Here is a 16,108-nt window from a genome sequence, read left to right as displayed (position 1 = left end):
GATGACTTTACATGAGGCGTGAGGTAAATTTTTAATTTTGACTGCCAAATGATACAACATCAATTCATGATCAAAAGATGGGTAAGAGGAAATGAAGCAGGATGGCAAATTTTAAGTATGCTTGTGAGTTTTAAAAAAGCAAACACTGAGAGAAAAGATCCAAATTAAATCACAGTGGAAATAACCATGTTTTAGACTGCAACAGAAGTGTCACCAAGACCATTTCAGTCTAAACACAAGGAGCCTTCCTCTAGAGACCTCTATAATTATCATTACAGTTATTATAAATGTATGAAAAAGTGACTCACGCAAGCACTGAGGCAGGTCTCCACTCCATGTTCCGTTCCCTGTGCAGGTGAGCACAGCAGGGAAGGACAGCTCATAGCCAGGCAGACAGCTGTAGCTCACACTGGTGCCCCACTCCAAGACTGAGCCCTCCAGGAGGCCGTTAGGGATGGGTGTGGGTGTACGACATGTCACCACTGTGGGTACAGTAAGGGCACAGACATTCAATTCATGAGATGGTTTGAGTCAAGTGTTAGTCAAGATCAGGTTCAGAAGGGACAGATTATGCAGAAATCAGATTTAGATTAGTTATAAAAGGAAATTCTAAAGTCATTCTTGTATTTCAACTCAGCATGTAGTCTACAGTAGTGTTAATCCCTAATTGCAACAGTGTGTGATCTACAGAGAAGAAGATGATGGAGTTGGAGTTGAAGGTGGAACTTCAGATGCTGTATATATGTTTCTCTTTGAAGGACCCATCCAAACGATAAAAGTATATTGCATAATACATCTTTGGTTCAAAATATGAATTAAAGCAAGAAACTTTATGACAACATTTTCATGGTCTTCAGAATATGTGATACTGAAGCCCTGAACAGAAGCATAAAGGAGAGATGAGACAAAAATACACACATCAATTTAAATTTTTTTTTGGTGTGTTGAAATCTGACTGGTGCATTCTTTTATCTTCATACAATGGAACAAAAACAGCCATGAGACGGAACTCCGGGAGCAAAGACAATGGAATGCTTGGAGATAATTACAATGACTCCACTATTGTATAGACTAGCTTTTTAGTCTGTATTTCAGGACTTTTTCTGCCCTGTCTGTTTGGAGTATAGTGAATATTTTTTATGTGAAATGAGGGGACATCTTGTGTCTGTGTAAGCCATAAACTTTCTGCTCAACAAATGTATAAATGAATGCATAATAATGCTCGCAGTCTGTTCTGACACACTTAGATGAACCCGTGGGGACGCAGGTGGGATAGGGGTTTAAGGGATGTGAATAAATTAGAGCAGTTGTTTGATACCGCTGCTATCCTCCCTCAACGCCCATCATTTCCCTGTGTCTCGTTTTCTTTTAGGTATGCTCAAGCATCCCGAAACACTTGAGCAAAGATCTGCAAATTGAAATCAGGCTTTATGAAGTCTCGCAACTGTCTGGCAAGATCAGATGTTTAGTTTACAAATCCACTTAAACTGCCAAGTTAACACCGCAATCAAGTTAAGGTTTAGTCTTTTGGCAGTACAACAACATAGTCACATTTACTTACCAAGTACATGGCAATAATATACAGATTCAGCCATGTGAAAGCAGGCTCTATGGATATCTCTAGGGCAGGACTGTGAACAGTGCATCAGTGGGCCCAAATCTTATAATATGACCTTATTTTTTACTTTCACCAATTTCAAGTTAAGTCACTACATCTGAACAATGTGGTATATAACCTGCAACAAGTCATTATACTGATTTTAATACAGACCACAGGTGACACAGGTGAGTTCATTTGATTGGACATATATATATACATAATACATATAATATAACCATGTTTAATTTAAATACAGTACCAGTCAAATGTTTGGAACCACTTTTTATGTGAGTGGTATCACATAAATAAGGGCACATACATTTGACATTACAGCTCAAAATTAAATCTAAAGTAGTTGGCAAAATAAACTCTGTTACAGCAAGTGCTAGCTGCTTTCCTATGAACTAAGTTAAATTGTAGGCAACCGCTTTCACTGAATTTTGAAAACGCAGCATTTTTGCTAGTTGTTCAAATCCATTTTTACACCATGCCATGGTTAAAACCTGAAAAAGAGCAGGCTGCAAATTACAATTATGACAGTGTTTATATATGACAGGCAAATGATGGACAATTTTCTTGCCTCTTGAAGGTTAGTTAAGATTTTTTTCAATTTGACACAAAGAATAACGGTAAATGTGGAGCATGCCACTGTAGGATATTCAAACATTCTCTCCAAAAGTGGAACCATATGGACATGTTGCAGCAGTATACCGTATATGTGCTTTAGAAGTATGCTATATTTGGATGGATATTTAGGACATGATGAATTTTGAATAAAAGTCAAAAGCAAAACCACACTGATGTTGCAATCTGTTTTTAATGTTTTGTTTGGTAATGTAATTTTGTTTTTCAAGTTTTCAAGGAGAAACAAGTTCAGTTGAAATTGTTTCTCTTTGATGTTAATAAATTAGTAAAGAGTGTCTTCAACTTGGGATTTCCACGTTGTTGCTCTGGAGCCCTTGTAAAAAACGCACTTCATTCTGAATTACCTCAATAAAATGCCCAGCTGGATGCTGTAAAGTAGAAAGTTGCTTTGTGTGTGTATGGGGGGGGGGGGGGAGAGAGACAGATGGAGGGAGAATGTGTTAGCGCACGTGTGCAAGTAGGCAAGTTACGCTGATTTAAGGAGTAGGCCTACTAATCTCATAAGCACTCAATCAGAAATGGAAAAAATAAAAAAAGGCATGGGTGGCAAGCAGAATTGAATGGGAAGCGGAGAGTGTCCCCATTTTCCTAAGTAGTTCTAAGCAGCATTAGTGCCTCTTAGCTGAACACGCCAAACCTGGGATTCAAACTGAATCCTTGCTGGGTGAGGCTTAGGATGTGTCATCAGCAGTGTGTGTATGCGCATCACCCCCAAAGTGGTGTGACTAGCACAGATGCGCACACAGTAAGTGCAAAATTATGCACAAGCAAAACCTCTTTGTCTCCAGTCTAAAATTTACACCCCCTTCCTCCTCTCGCTTCCTTCTCCTTCTTCACCCCTCCCTTCCTGGTATATCTGCTCATATCCCTGCGGCACATCATCCAAACCTATGACAAGATAACAGATGACATGACAATTTCAAACAGCTTGCCCCGCCTGAACCGCTGCACCTTTAACTTAAACCCAATCATGCAAAAGAAAAAGGCAACCGATCATATTTGAAGAGGCACTGTTTTGAGTCTCAGATGCAAGAAAAGAAAATACATATTTCTCAGTCCTTTTTTAAGACCTCTTGCTGCGTCAAAGTCAGTGAGAAAGAAGATAAAAAAGCTGTGATTACCAGCGAGCTTGTCCTAGATAGACTTAAAAAGAGATCAAGGGAGAGGAAGAGAGCAGTGACAAGGAAACAATAAAGCAGAAAATATCTGTATCCCTTCTTAACACCCCATCCATACTGAGAAATAGCAAAATTAATATAAAATGTCTACTTAGTAATCAAACTCCTCTGTCTTGCCTTTCTTTTATTTATTTACCCCATGAGACAACTAAGTGCTATTGGAATAGTGAGAGCGGTTGAGAGTGTGAGAGGATGCAGGAGGCACCCTCTGCCTCGGTGACTAATGCATACAGGTCAGTACAAGATGACAGCACTCAAGTAGCAGCAGCGGTGGTGGGAGCCAACATGAAGGTGTGTAAGTATCTGTGTCTATGTATGCATCAGAGACAGTTGTGAAATTGAATGCCCTCTTGTGATTGTATGCATGCATGGTGGTGTGAGTGTCTGTGTGACGAGGAAGGCTAAGCTCTTGGGTTTCACTCCTCTCTTCTCTGTGCCACCCCCACCCCATCAAGCGGAGCAGTATCGGGGCCGAGTGCCTGAGCTGCTGCGGTAGCTGTCAAGGATTAAAGCTTGGAGGTTAGGAGCTTCACACACTTTTGTAAACACATGCATGCACACATACCCCCCCCCCCCCCCCCCGCTCCATGTCTTTTTATTTCTCTCTCTCCATTAAAACTGCCATGGGTAACAGTTGTGTGACCATCGATTCATCCAACAGCTTCGACATACCACGGAACAGGGCACGTAAATAATGAAACGCACCCATGAAATATTACAAATTACTGTCAGTTTGAATGTTGTAAGCTTGTAGGCCAGGTCATACAGGGAGCACGAGGAGGGCAAGAAGTGTGTGGCTAAAACCACAACTCCTTGTAAGAAGCTGAACTAAGGAATTGCAGTGACACAGACTACTATCTGTGTCCATAACAACATTTTACATATATAAGTATATCTATATATCTATGTCTATATCTATATCTATATGTCAGCCATTACACAAGAGGAATATATAAGGCTCTATGTTTTTCCATTCCATGATACTCATTTCCTCTCTCAGAATTTGTCTCTGGCTTTCTTTAACTTGTCTGTCGATATCTTCTACCTGTTGTGTTTGTTTGTGTGCATTCTGCTTCTCTTTCTTTCACATTTCATTTGTCCTTTCCCATTTCTCAAGAGGCAAATACTACACCAGCTCTCTTCTCTGTAACTGAGACAGCAGCCTGGGAACAGTTCCTTAGCAACAATAAGCCACCATTTTGCCTTGTGGCTCTTCCCTTTCCTAGTGTACTTTTGAAATGTTCGCTGCACAAATTAATCTTCTCTGCAATGCTTACTTTTGGGTGTCGACAGCACACATGCTAATCTATGCCTCCACTCAAGCGTCATAAATCATGGAGTGATGTAGCGCTGATGGGCAAACAACAAGCAAGTCCTCTTGTTGAATTTTTTCACTTTGATGACAATCAAGCCCATAGAATGCGCACAAACCTTTAGAGAGAGGAAGCCAATGATTAACTGTTGGCGTACAATTAGAGGGATCCTTGTTGTGTTGAAGAGCACTTGTTAACCATCCATTATCAGGTGTCAGAGAAACTTTCAGCCTTGGCTCTGTGCCAACACAGGTGTAACTCTAGATACAGGTGCTTATGAATTTGTCCTAGATCAAGGGGTTTAAAAGTTTATTACATTTTTTCCTTTTTGCCTGAAACACAGCTGTCTCTTTTCTAGAAACTTGTTAAAATATGGTACTACTTTTGCAATGTAGGGATGCACTTGACATCATTTCAAAACACAGAATCAAAATTGCTTGTAGTGTGTATGTGGGTGTGTGTATACTTGTGTAAGCATACACATAAATATACACCTGCTTATGCAAATGTAGGGGGTGTGTGCGTGTGTGTGTGTGTGTGTGTGTGTGTGTGTGTGTGTGTGTGTGTGTGTGTGTGTTGGCAGACATTCAGCCTTATGCACTTTTGGCACTTCTGTTATCAGTACACTGAGGTGAACATTATGACACTATCTGACCACATAGGAAGTTCTGTGTCACCTTGCTTGCTAATATCATTAGATCTCAGGGTGTAAGCATGTACTTTATATTGTATGTGACAGTGTGCTAGCTTGCCAAGGTTGTTACAGCATGGTCTGATGGTTATCAAGGTTGACTGTGTATGCAGCATGTGTACAATGCAGCGTATGGGAGTGTGTGCATTTATAGGCGGCACTTACCTTGGCATGCTGGCATGGTGCCACTCCATGTGCCATTGTTGGTGCACGTCCTTGTGACAGGATTGTCCCCTCCTATCATCACATACCCCGGCTGGCACATGAACGTCACATTCTGGCCCACTGTGATGTCATCGCCAAATCTAAGTCCATTTGCTGGAATTCCAGGGTCGCCACAGGTGATCACTGTCATTAATGATCAAACATAAGGAACTTTCATCAGATATCATCCTCAATAGTGTTACTGAGTGTTGATCAAAGAATAATGAACCACCACATGAAATATATTATATTATATTGTAAAGAGGAAAAAAACATCAATATATCAATACAGAGCTCCCTCATTTTCTCCCTAGTAATGGACAGTGTTACTTTTAAACACTGGATATCATGTTTAAAAGATATCTGTGGTACAGTAAAAAAGTTAGGATCAAACTTTTCCAAAGAAAAAGGTGAACTTGTCTTTCCTGATTTTAAAAAACTTATCTGGCAGCACAAGTACAGTCTCTTAGAACTTGGATGTAAGAAAATCCACCTGCCAGTTTGAGATCAATAGAGGTAAATCCAATAGAAAACCAACCTACAACTATAACTTTAGGAACAAAAAAATGTTACAAAAAGGACAGAGACTACCTGGGTAAATAATCCGTTTTAAAAATCTGGAGAAAAATATTTATATTAAAACTTGATCAGGACCTGTTCGCTGTCAGGGACATAGAACAAGACCTAGAATTTACATCCAACAAAACAATTTATCTCTAAAAGTAGAAAGGCCTGAATTTTTGGACAGTTTATCAAGTATTCAAGACTAGACTTCCATTTGTACAAAAGAAGACATCTTGCTAAAATCGATGAGAAGGAAATAGCATGAGCCTGGGCTTGAGAAAGACTGAGATTTCTATGAGCAATGCCAAGACACCAAACTTGGCTTTGGATCTATGGCCTTATTACATATGGACGAGAATGTTTTAAAGACCTTGGCTCAAAATTGTCTCATACTTGGGCAAGCCCAAAAAGAGTGAAAAAGAGTTGTTGGGTCATGGTTGCACTGTTGACAGGTTGGGTCAAATTCTGGATAATGTTGGGGAAGCCTACTCTTGGACAGATGAAGTATGTGAAATATTTTAAATTGGATCAGACTATGCTTAACACATATAGATATATGTGGATCATTGCAATGGACAATTTCCATGGTTGATCTAAGATCCTCTCAGTCATCTTCCCATCTTGATAGAAAAAAATACAAGAAAGGTGCGGCCACCGACAGCAGTACATCATAAATCTTAGATATACAATTGTGCTCACACTTTCCTTATACAGGTTTGCTGAGAGTGTTGTTGCCTGTTTTCAATCCATTTGCTAATTAAGGTAGATAGTTCCTGTAAGTGCTGTGCCTTCCCTCTGTTCATGTTTGCTGTATATAAAATAATTTCCCCTCTAAGGTAGGCTGTCATGGCTTTCCATCAATTATCCTTACTGGTATCTGGTGTGTCATTAGTTTCTAAGAAGTTATTTATTTGACTGGATAAAAATGAAACAAACTTTTCATTAGATGAGGGGATTCATCCTCCACATACACCTAGAAAATTCATTATCTGGGAAAAAAAAGTGACAATACTACTGCACTATGGACTGAAATTACAATTTTTCTAGGCAGGACCCTTTAATTCAGTAGGAAGAATTATATCCTCAAGTAGGATTGGTGTGCAGGGGAGAAAAAATGTGTACTGTCTGGATTTGGGGTTTGTTAGTCTCCAGGGATCTACTATACCATAGGCCTGAAGAAAAGATGTGATGTTGAATAAGCCATGGTTCTACTGGTGGGTCCTGAGCTGTCCAGAGTGGCATGTAACATGCAGTTACAGTCTCTGCCCAGGATTAATTCATGATGATTTAGCTCAGGGAGCCAAGAGAAGAGCTCCATACAGAAAGCAACTTTATCCCAAATTGGGGCATAAACTTTTGCTAGAATAACAGGTACATTGAACAATTTCCCCTGCGCAATAACAATTCTGCCCTTTTATATCAGATATTACCTTAGATTTGATTAATTGGACATTCCTATGTATAAGTATGGCAGAGGCTAGACCTTGCACATTTAAACTAGAATGAAATACTAAACCCCCCTTTGTAAGCCTTGTATTGTCACTACTATTCAAGTGTCTCTTGTAAATATACCACTTCAGTTTCTGAAGATGTCAGAAGATCTCATTGCAATTTACAGGATGGTTAGCTCCTCGAACATTCCAGTTAGTATAGACAGTTTTTGGTTGGTTATCTATTTCTGCCATATGTCATAATGTATGGCAATTAGCTCTGTAACATCTGACCTTGGAGATGAAAATATGGTAGAACCCGTCTTGGATGCCTCTCCACAACTGAGAAACAGGTTGAAGGTCTAACATCATTATAACAAACTCGCTTACTAGAACAACTACTAATGAGTCTGAGCCTCATCTTGAACTGCTGTGTGTAGTTAAAACATCTAACAACTCTCCACCAGGAATAGACTTTTTTTCCATTTTTTGTGAGTAGCTGTTTGTATACACAGTCCAGTAGTAACAATAAAGGAAAACCGCGTCAAACCAATGATGACGATATAAATAAGAGTAATTGGTACCTCAAGGAGTATATGGTGCCATTACCTATACGGGACACCAAAGCTATTAAGAAAATCTCCCTGAAAGTAGGGAAATAAAAGTGGACCTCACCCATGCATATGTGGTTAATATATTGGCCCATATATACTTCCCCCAAGGATAAAGATGTCAGCTTATAGGCAGGTGGGGTTAGTGAGAAAGAGATAAGGTATAAGAAGAGATATGGCACACTGTCCCAAAGTCTGGCTGGACAAATGTAGACTGAAGAGCTAGCATCGAAGAGAGAGAGGAGGAAAAAAAGTAGCTTGTCCTTCCAGCTACAATTCCTTTGCTGCCTCGAGGTCTAAGAAGCATTTACGGGTGCTGTTCACGGTTATCCAAAGCTCTGCTGCGTACTACAGGCACCCCATCACAGCCCCGCAGGTTTCACCTCACCTAGATGAAGGCCAAACTTTGCTTCATCACTGCTTGTATATAGTCCAGTATTATGTGAATCTTATCATCCTTGGGCTGGACAGTTTATCAATGATGATGGAGTTGTTTCTTTCGATAATCTCTCCAGAAAATATGATTTACCACAGTCACATTTTACTCTGCTATCTTCAGGTAAGAAGATAGGAAGCTGTCAGATGCAGAATAACACTAGTATTTGTTTATATCCCCTAGTTAAGCGTATTTGAAAGACCAAAGTATGAATAAAATAAACCATCAAATATCCTTTAAAAAAAAAAAAAAAAAAAATCTTACTAATACAAATAGACAAGATAAAACAAAGGCAAAAGAAAAATGGAATTAGAAATGGATATATCACAAGATGAATGGAGGGGAATGAAAATCAACACTCACAAATCAATTGACTTTTTTGGTGGGAATATTCGTTGAAGATACAACTCCATTACTTCATAATAGCAACTCACAGGCAAAATAAAATGACAATAGTTCTCCAAAGTGCTTGTGGAACTGTGGGGACTAAACTGCAAACCTTTCTCATATATCATGATTTTGACCAGCCTTAAACTAATTTAGGGAAGCAATACATAATGTTGTCCAGGTGATATTGAAAGTAAATTTCCCACCAGACACCAAATTTGGCCTTCTTGGTATGAGCCCTTTACATGTAGTGGAAGACAAATACTTAGCAAGAATCTTTAGATGTACTGCACTGAGAGCAATCACATACAACTGGTGTCAAACATACAGGCCACTAATAAGGACATGAAGGGATCTGATCGATAAAGTGTATACTGTGGAAAGGATGTCATTTACAATTACAAAGACATATAGCTGATAACAGATGGAGAAAATTGATTAAATACTGCAACCATGTTAACTATAAAGATTATAATTAAATGCAAAATTGAGTGTATGCAAGTGTAAATATGTACAATATGTGAGATAATTGATAATAAAAAAGGATGTATGAATAGCAGTGGATTCCCTTATATACAACTCACTTATATTATATAAATATGTGGGGCAGTTTAAGCGCATGCATAACAGGTATGTAATTCATATCTTACCAAATCATGAGACAGAACATTAACGTCCACATTACAGAGATATGCATGCATAATATACATGGACCATTACTCTGGATCAATATTAACTGAAGCCATAGGGAATCTGAGTGATACATGATTACAAATACATGAACGTAAATATATATAAGTGTGTGTGTGTAGTTACCTTTCAAAGTACATGCATGGATGACATGTGATATGGGTATCACAGTGAGTGCCACTCATCACTTTTATTTCATTTTCATTTTGTTTCAGGAAGGACAGTCATAATTTATTTGACAGCATACAAGAGGGTATGATTTTTCGTCAATGTTTTTTTCTATTTGAACCTTTCCTTTAATATTTCTTTCTTACGTCTTTCTTTCCTATATATTGTTGGTATATGGCTGCCCGTTCACTTGTGCCATGAGGACATACACAATATTTAAGTTTTATTAATTTACTATAAAAAAAAGGAAGGTAGAGTGTAAAGTATGATTAAATCAGAGCATATGATGACTGATCATCATCTATAACATACAGTAGTCAAAAGTATGGAAACACCTCCCCATTCTTTTGAATGAGAAAGTGTGTCCATACTTTTCGACTGGTACTGTATTTGTTTTAACAGCTCAATGTCTCACTATTAATACAAACGATGTAGCAACAAGCAGGCTCTCCAAACCTTACCAGTAAATGATTTTTGTATTCATGTTTTATGTTATGATTCGCTGACTCAAAGCATCTACCTATTCCCATCCAGTTTTCAATAAAAATATACCATTGTTGTACAGTTGTAGTACTGTTAGTTGTCTCCCTGTTATCTTTTACTGACATGATTCCGAAAAGTTGTGTTTTGTTCAATCACAGATGTGAACATTTCCACATATAGAGTACTGCTCCTCCCTGGGTGTTGCTTTTGTGTATTTTAAAAGTCATTAAATAGCTCTTAAGACTTGAGAGACTGCAAACTTGACAACATCTGTATGGTGTTGAAACATGAGAGTACTCTTAAAGGAAAAACCTCTGATAATGACTATGTATTCATATGCAGTGTGCATTTCAGCCATGACAATTACAGTGATCCACACAGTAATGCTTTCCAATTAAAAAACAAGTTTCAAGAACAACATCCTTGGATTAAGTTCTGTGACAATGCAATTTGTTTTTATTCGCAGAACTTTATTAACTCTTAAAGGAGCGTTTATTCATTCAGTTTATCTGAAAATCAAACATACATGGGTTTCACCTGACAGCGACGATATAAACACAATGGCTCAGACTGCATATATAATGGCTGTGTGCTTCATTGCAGCAGGCTCACTATTCAACATAAATACCTGTCTGCACATAAAGCCAACTGGGCCCTATAATAACGACACAATGATATATCAAGCCTACAAATCATTAGCATCTGTTGTGGTATGCCCCCCACTTAAGTGTGAGGGAGGCCCTCATTGTCTATGTAAAAATAGTAGTATTATCTATGTTCTGCTTATATATTCCCTTTAAAAAAATTGCTATTGAGGTCTTATTATTTTGTGATACAGTGGGAGGGTGGAATACTTTTTATCTCATTCAAGGAGAGGGCCCAATTAAAATAGCAATAACGTTGCGAAGACCCCTTCCACTAATACATTTTGTTCATTCCTTTAATCTCTTCCTTTCATACGCCTAATCTTGGCTCCTTCTTATGGCACAAGTTTTACGAAGCAAACAGATGGCTGAGTGTTGGCCAACTACATTGTCAGGTCTTGACCTATGCTATCTCTGGTGGAATTGTGGATTGCCAGCCTCTATCTGATTGCTTTTTCATAGCCCTTGTTTCATCTTACAGCTCTAATTTGTGCCTACTTAATACAAGTCTTTCCTGACTTGTTCACCTTAATGTAAGAAGCCAGTTTGATGCATATGGCTGTCCCTGCTAACGCCTCCTACCTTGAATTAATTCTTGTTTGTTTATTTTCAGTTGCTGCCAAGGACTTCAACACTTGGACATATTTATCATCATTGGATGAGACTAACTTTGTATCCTGACAGGATATGCATGAGAGCAGTTAGTTCTCAACACAAAGAAGAAGTATGGTCTTCACTTTGCTAATACATTTGATCTGTTTCAATAATAAATCTAATCCTGCAGTGGATAGATCTATTTTCAAAACCAACACGAAACTACAACACTGACAAGTAAGAAAAAACATGACAGAAAATCAGGTGAAACTCTAAATTAACTGTTCAGCACTGATGTTTGTCTGAGGAACTCTGCACTATGTCCTCCTCACAGGTTCCTGAACCCCGTATCATATCATCTGTGTCAGATGATTAAATTGCAGTTCAGTTGACACTGATGTATCTGATGTTTGATACACAGTGACAGATAGGACTCCATTTACAGAGATGCTAGGGGCATGGTTATGAGGATGACAGTGTAAGTGTGTCTGTCGGTTGGTCCAGAATGAAACATCTCAATAACTTTTAGATGGATTGCTGAGCAGTTTAGCACAGACATTCGTGGTCTCCAAAGGAAGAAACCTATTGACCTTGTGATCTATAGACTTGTGGGTCTGACTTTTTACTTATCCTGTTATCTATGATTGGCTCATACTTTGATACAGATATCCATGGTGCAAAGAGGATGTACCATGATTACAGATTATCTGATTTTTCCTCTAGAGTTTAACATTTGTGAGTAAAATATCTTCTTTTCTTCTTTTTCTCCTACCTAGTTGGTATACCATATGGAGTAGTGGTGAAAAATCACTATCATTTAAATGCTACCCATAATGCTCTGACTGGTCTGACATTTAACGTCATGTTCAACCAATTCACAATAGATAGTTACCACATTTAAATCTTATAGAATTAAATAAAGACAGGTATTGGAAAATATCTGCATGGGATTCAAATTAAAATCAAATGTTCCTCTCCATCTAAAAACTACTGTGACTGACTTAGATACAATTTGAACAATGCTATAGACGCTGTATTTTGGAGATAAAGGTGCAATAACAATTGAATGGCATTCTGTGCTAAAAATAACACCTCACGGAGAGACCAAAAAGCAAGAAAAAAGAGATTTTGAAAAACTGACTACATTTACTTTAAATTAGGACATCTTAAATTATGATGATAAATGGAAAAATGCAACTGAACTGCTTTCTTTGTAGCTGAGTATATGTGCAGTTTATGGGTATCAACATTTTTGGGTCCCTGTATAAGAATGCTTGTGTATGGCACATTGTAGGTCTTCTGTACATTTAGCCATTAAAATTACACTGAAACACTGAATTAAGCATGACATATCTCTCTAAAGCAGCTGGCATGAATAAAAGACAGCTGATGAAAATTTCAATTGGTATCAACTAGGGCATCTCAAAAGGATATGAAAAAGCGGAAGAAAGTGGGAGAAAAAGTGAGAGACAAAGAGAAAAGTGTGTGTGTGTGCATGAATGTAAATGTTTACATGTGCCTGTCATTCTGTAGGAGTGCACTGTGCTGACAGCACAATGCAGAAGGGCTGCAGGTTGTTGACTAAAACAACTTAACTTCACAATGCAGCTTTTTTTCATTCAATACATTTACTTTCTCCCAAGAAACCAGGTTGCTGGGAGAAAACCATTCCAGTGCAGAAAATCAGAGTAATACTTAACATGCACCACCATAACCTTTTTACTCTAAAACCTGAATTTACATGGAACAGACCTGGAATCAGGTCTGACAGTACCATGTTGACATATTTTAGCTGTGTTGGTGATATGTGGACCTACATTCGGAAGTGTTTTGTTTTTTATGTAATAGCTTTAGACCACAGTTGGCAGAACTAGAGGACAGGTCTGGATTGAGAGAGTACACAATTTTCCTGCGTATGCAAAGTGACTTATTTGGTCTTATATATTTCATTTTCAGTTAGTTAGTCTTTGGATTTACTTATATTGGACCCAAGAAATCACTGCTAGGCTTAATGAAGCTAGATTGCTTATTTGCATGACATTTAAAAAAAATAGGCTTCCATTAAAAAAACTGTAATGTGGCTTCTAAATACACTGAAGGACATGTTGCCCTGAAGTATATATTTAATCTAACCCTCCCCACACTCCTTTACCCCATGTCACTAAGAAAGTATCAGCGTTGGTGTTTAAGCTAGGGGAGGGAAAAAAGGAATAGAAGCAAGACAGAGGAGAATATTAAAAACAGTAGAGATATATCAACAAGATCAGGGCATGTTACAAAGCAAATAGTCTCCCTGAATAATCAGGGTTTACTGTTTATTTTACAAAACTGCTTTATGGCTTTAATTTACAGTTCACTGAGCAAATCTCTTTCCCAGTGCATTTCAGCTAATTTGCTAATTCCTCCACGTGCCTTATAAGTTTCATTTATCAGTCACCAAGAGACTAAAAAATAAAAAAAATAAAAGATGAACTTTTTTCTTTCCCCTTGAGAATGTTGTGTGACTTTGATCTGGCAACCTACATGATCGATTACCCATGAACCGTGAAAATGATTGCCTCCTTAATGAAGGCACACTGGGCCAATCTTGGCATATTAAGTATTGATGTTCCTGAAGTGACCACTGAAACATAATATGAAGTGATGGCATACAGACGAATAACTATAATAAGTTTGGTGATGAGCAAGCTAGAATTTGGGAAAAGAGGAAAGAAAGCTATTGTTCTTTTCTGAATGATCATTATTATTCAATCCAATTTTCAATCTTTCTTTTCTTCTCCCTCCCTGTGTTTATCTCTCCAGAGACTCATTTCATTCCAAAATTGAAAATTATGCCCATACCATTTATCTTTTCTTGTGATTCAATAACAAGCAAAAAGAATGAGGAAGAGAGAAAGTGGTGATTTTCAGAGAGAAGAACAATGTGTAATTTTGTTTGATAGTCATCCTGGTGCAAATTGAATATAGATTGCCATACTTCTTAATTACTGCAAGGTTCATTTGCTGAGATCCAGACAATAAAAAAGCACCTGACAGTTTTGACGCTTCACAGGGAGAGGAGGCTCAAAGAGATTTATGTCCTGTTTGAAATTTTATACCATTATTTATCACCACTGTTGATCACTTGGAGCGCCTCCTTTTGGACGAAATAGGGAGCGTAATAATCTTCAGTTCCATTTTATCGTTCATGGAGCATCACACAGACTACAGAGCAATAACTGATTCAGTCAACTATACTGTGTGAGTGACACGCCTGGACGCGTACTTGGTCAGCAGAGGCTCACAACCAGGAGGCCACTTAATTCATTGTGGGTGTACCCACAATACCCATGGAGGTGACTAATCTCCCTAATCCTATTTTCACTTATTTTCCTGTTCTATTTCTGAAAGTGACGATAACAAATTATGTGAATGCCTATGTAGATGTGTGATTAAGCTCAACCAAGAAACATTGAATTGCACTGTTCATAGCATTGGTATATTTAGGACTGTGGCTGAATTTTCTTTCACAGTGAGTAAACAATGCATTGCTCTTCTTTCTCTTTCATAACATGAACATTGTGCAACAGAGTAGGCTTTTTAGTGTATTCCACAAGACCAAGAAACATGACACCAATCTCCCTTTATGTTTCGGTGCATATAATACTCACTTGTGCAGTTTGGAGTCGTGCCAGACCATGTGCCATTGGCCAGACACTGGCGTGTGGGCGAGCCAGTTAGGAAATAGCCTTCCATACAAGAATACACAATGGAGTGGGAGAAGGTTGTTCCATCCACGCGGGAAATACGGCCATGAGCAGGTGTACCTGGGTTCCCACATTGTACCGCTGCATTACAAGGAAGAAAAAAGAGGAGGTGAAGGTCAGAGGTGTAAAATAGTAATGGATTTTCTATTTTCCATATCAGTGATTCACAATCTGAGGGTTGGGAGCCCCCATGGTGGCTGCAAGATGACTTCTGAAGGCCTCAAGGTGATTAAAGGACTTTGAAAAAAAATATTTCTCCCGTATTATGTGAATAAAAATATTTATTCATGAAACAATTGCTGTTGTGCTTTTCACCTGATGCATATTTGTAGATTTTTGACTTTTTTGTCTGATTAGTACTGAGGTGGAACAGTTTGAAATGAGCAAATAGAAATCACTGGCTTGTGTCACAGCTTCCCATTATATGTGTGCGCTTCACATCAGGGGATGGAAGAAAGCATTGTTTTTCTTTTAAAGAAGCTATGACCAAAACCAGTAAAGAACCATACTCTATACAGCATAACAGCTTTCATTAAGAGACACTAATGAGCAGAGCTGGTGCAGTGGTACACAAATCTCCATCATATTATTGATGACTCATCAGTAAATTAAGTGCAGTTTATATATTGTCAAGTCCCATAGCAGCACATTTGTGGTAATGACACTTAATTCAATCTGAAAACAAGAACAAGATGGAGTAATTTGCAATTATAGTCTGAGGACA

The 16,108-nt window shown here is 38.2% G+C and overlaps 1 protein-coding gene across 1 annotated transcript in view; it reads right to left on the bottom strand.

The window, feature by feature from the left end:
* The window catches only part of LOC133984078 (CUB and sushi domain-containing protein 3-like), a 212,287-nt gene that overhangs the window by 19,808 nt on the left and 176,371 nt on the right, over positions 1–16,108 (bottom strand). Inside the window, exons 58-60 of the mRNA XM_062423328.1 lie at positions 15,289–15,465; positions 5,593–5,775; positions 309–482 (exon numbers count right to left, since the gene is read on the bottom strand). Coding sequence (XP_062279312.1) covers positions 309–482; positions 5,593–5,775; positions 15,289–15,465 — 534 coding nt within the window. The remainder of the gene's footprint in view (positions 1–308; positions 483–5,592; positions 5,776–15,288; positions 15,466–16,108) is intronic.

The sequence above is a fragment of the Scomber scombrus genome, chromosome 7, assembly GCF_963691925.1.
Source record: "Scomber scombrus chromosome 7, fScoSco1.1, whole genome shotgun sequence".
NCBI lineage: Eukaryota > Metazoa > Chordata > Actinopteri > Scombriformes > Scombridae > Scomber > Scomber scombrus.
This window is presented reverse-complemented; position numbering and strand designations above follow the sequence as displayed.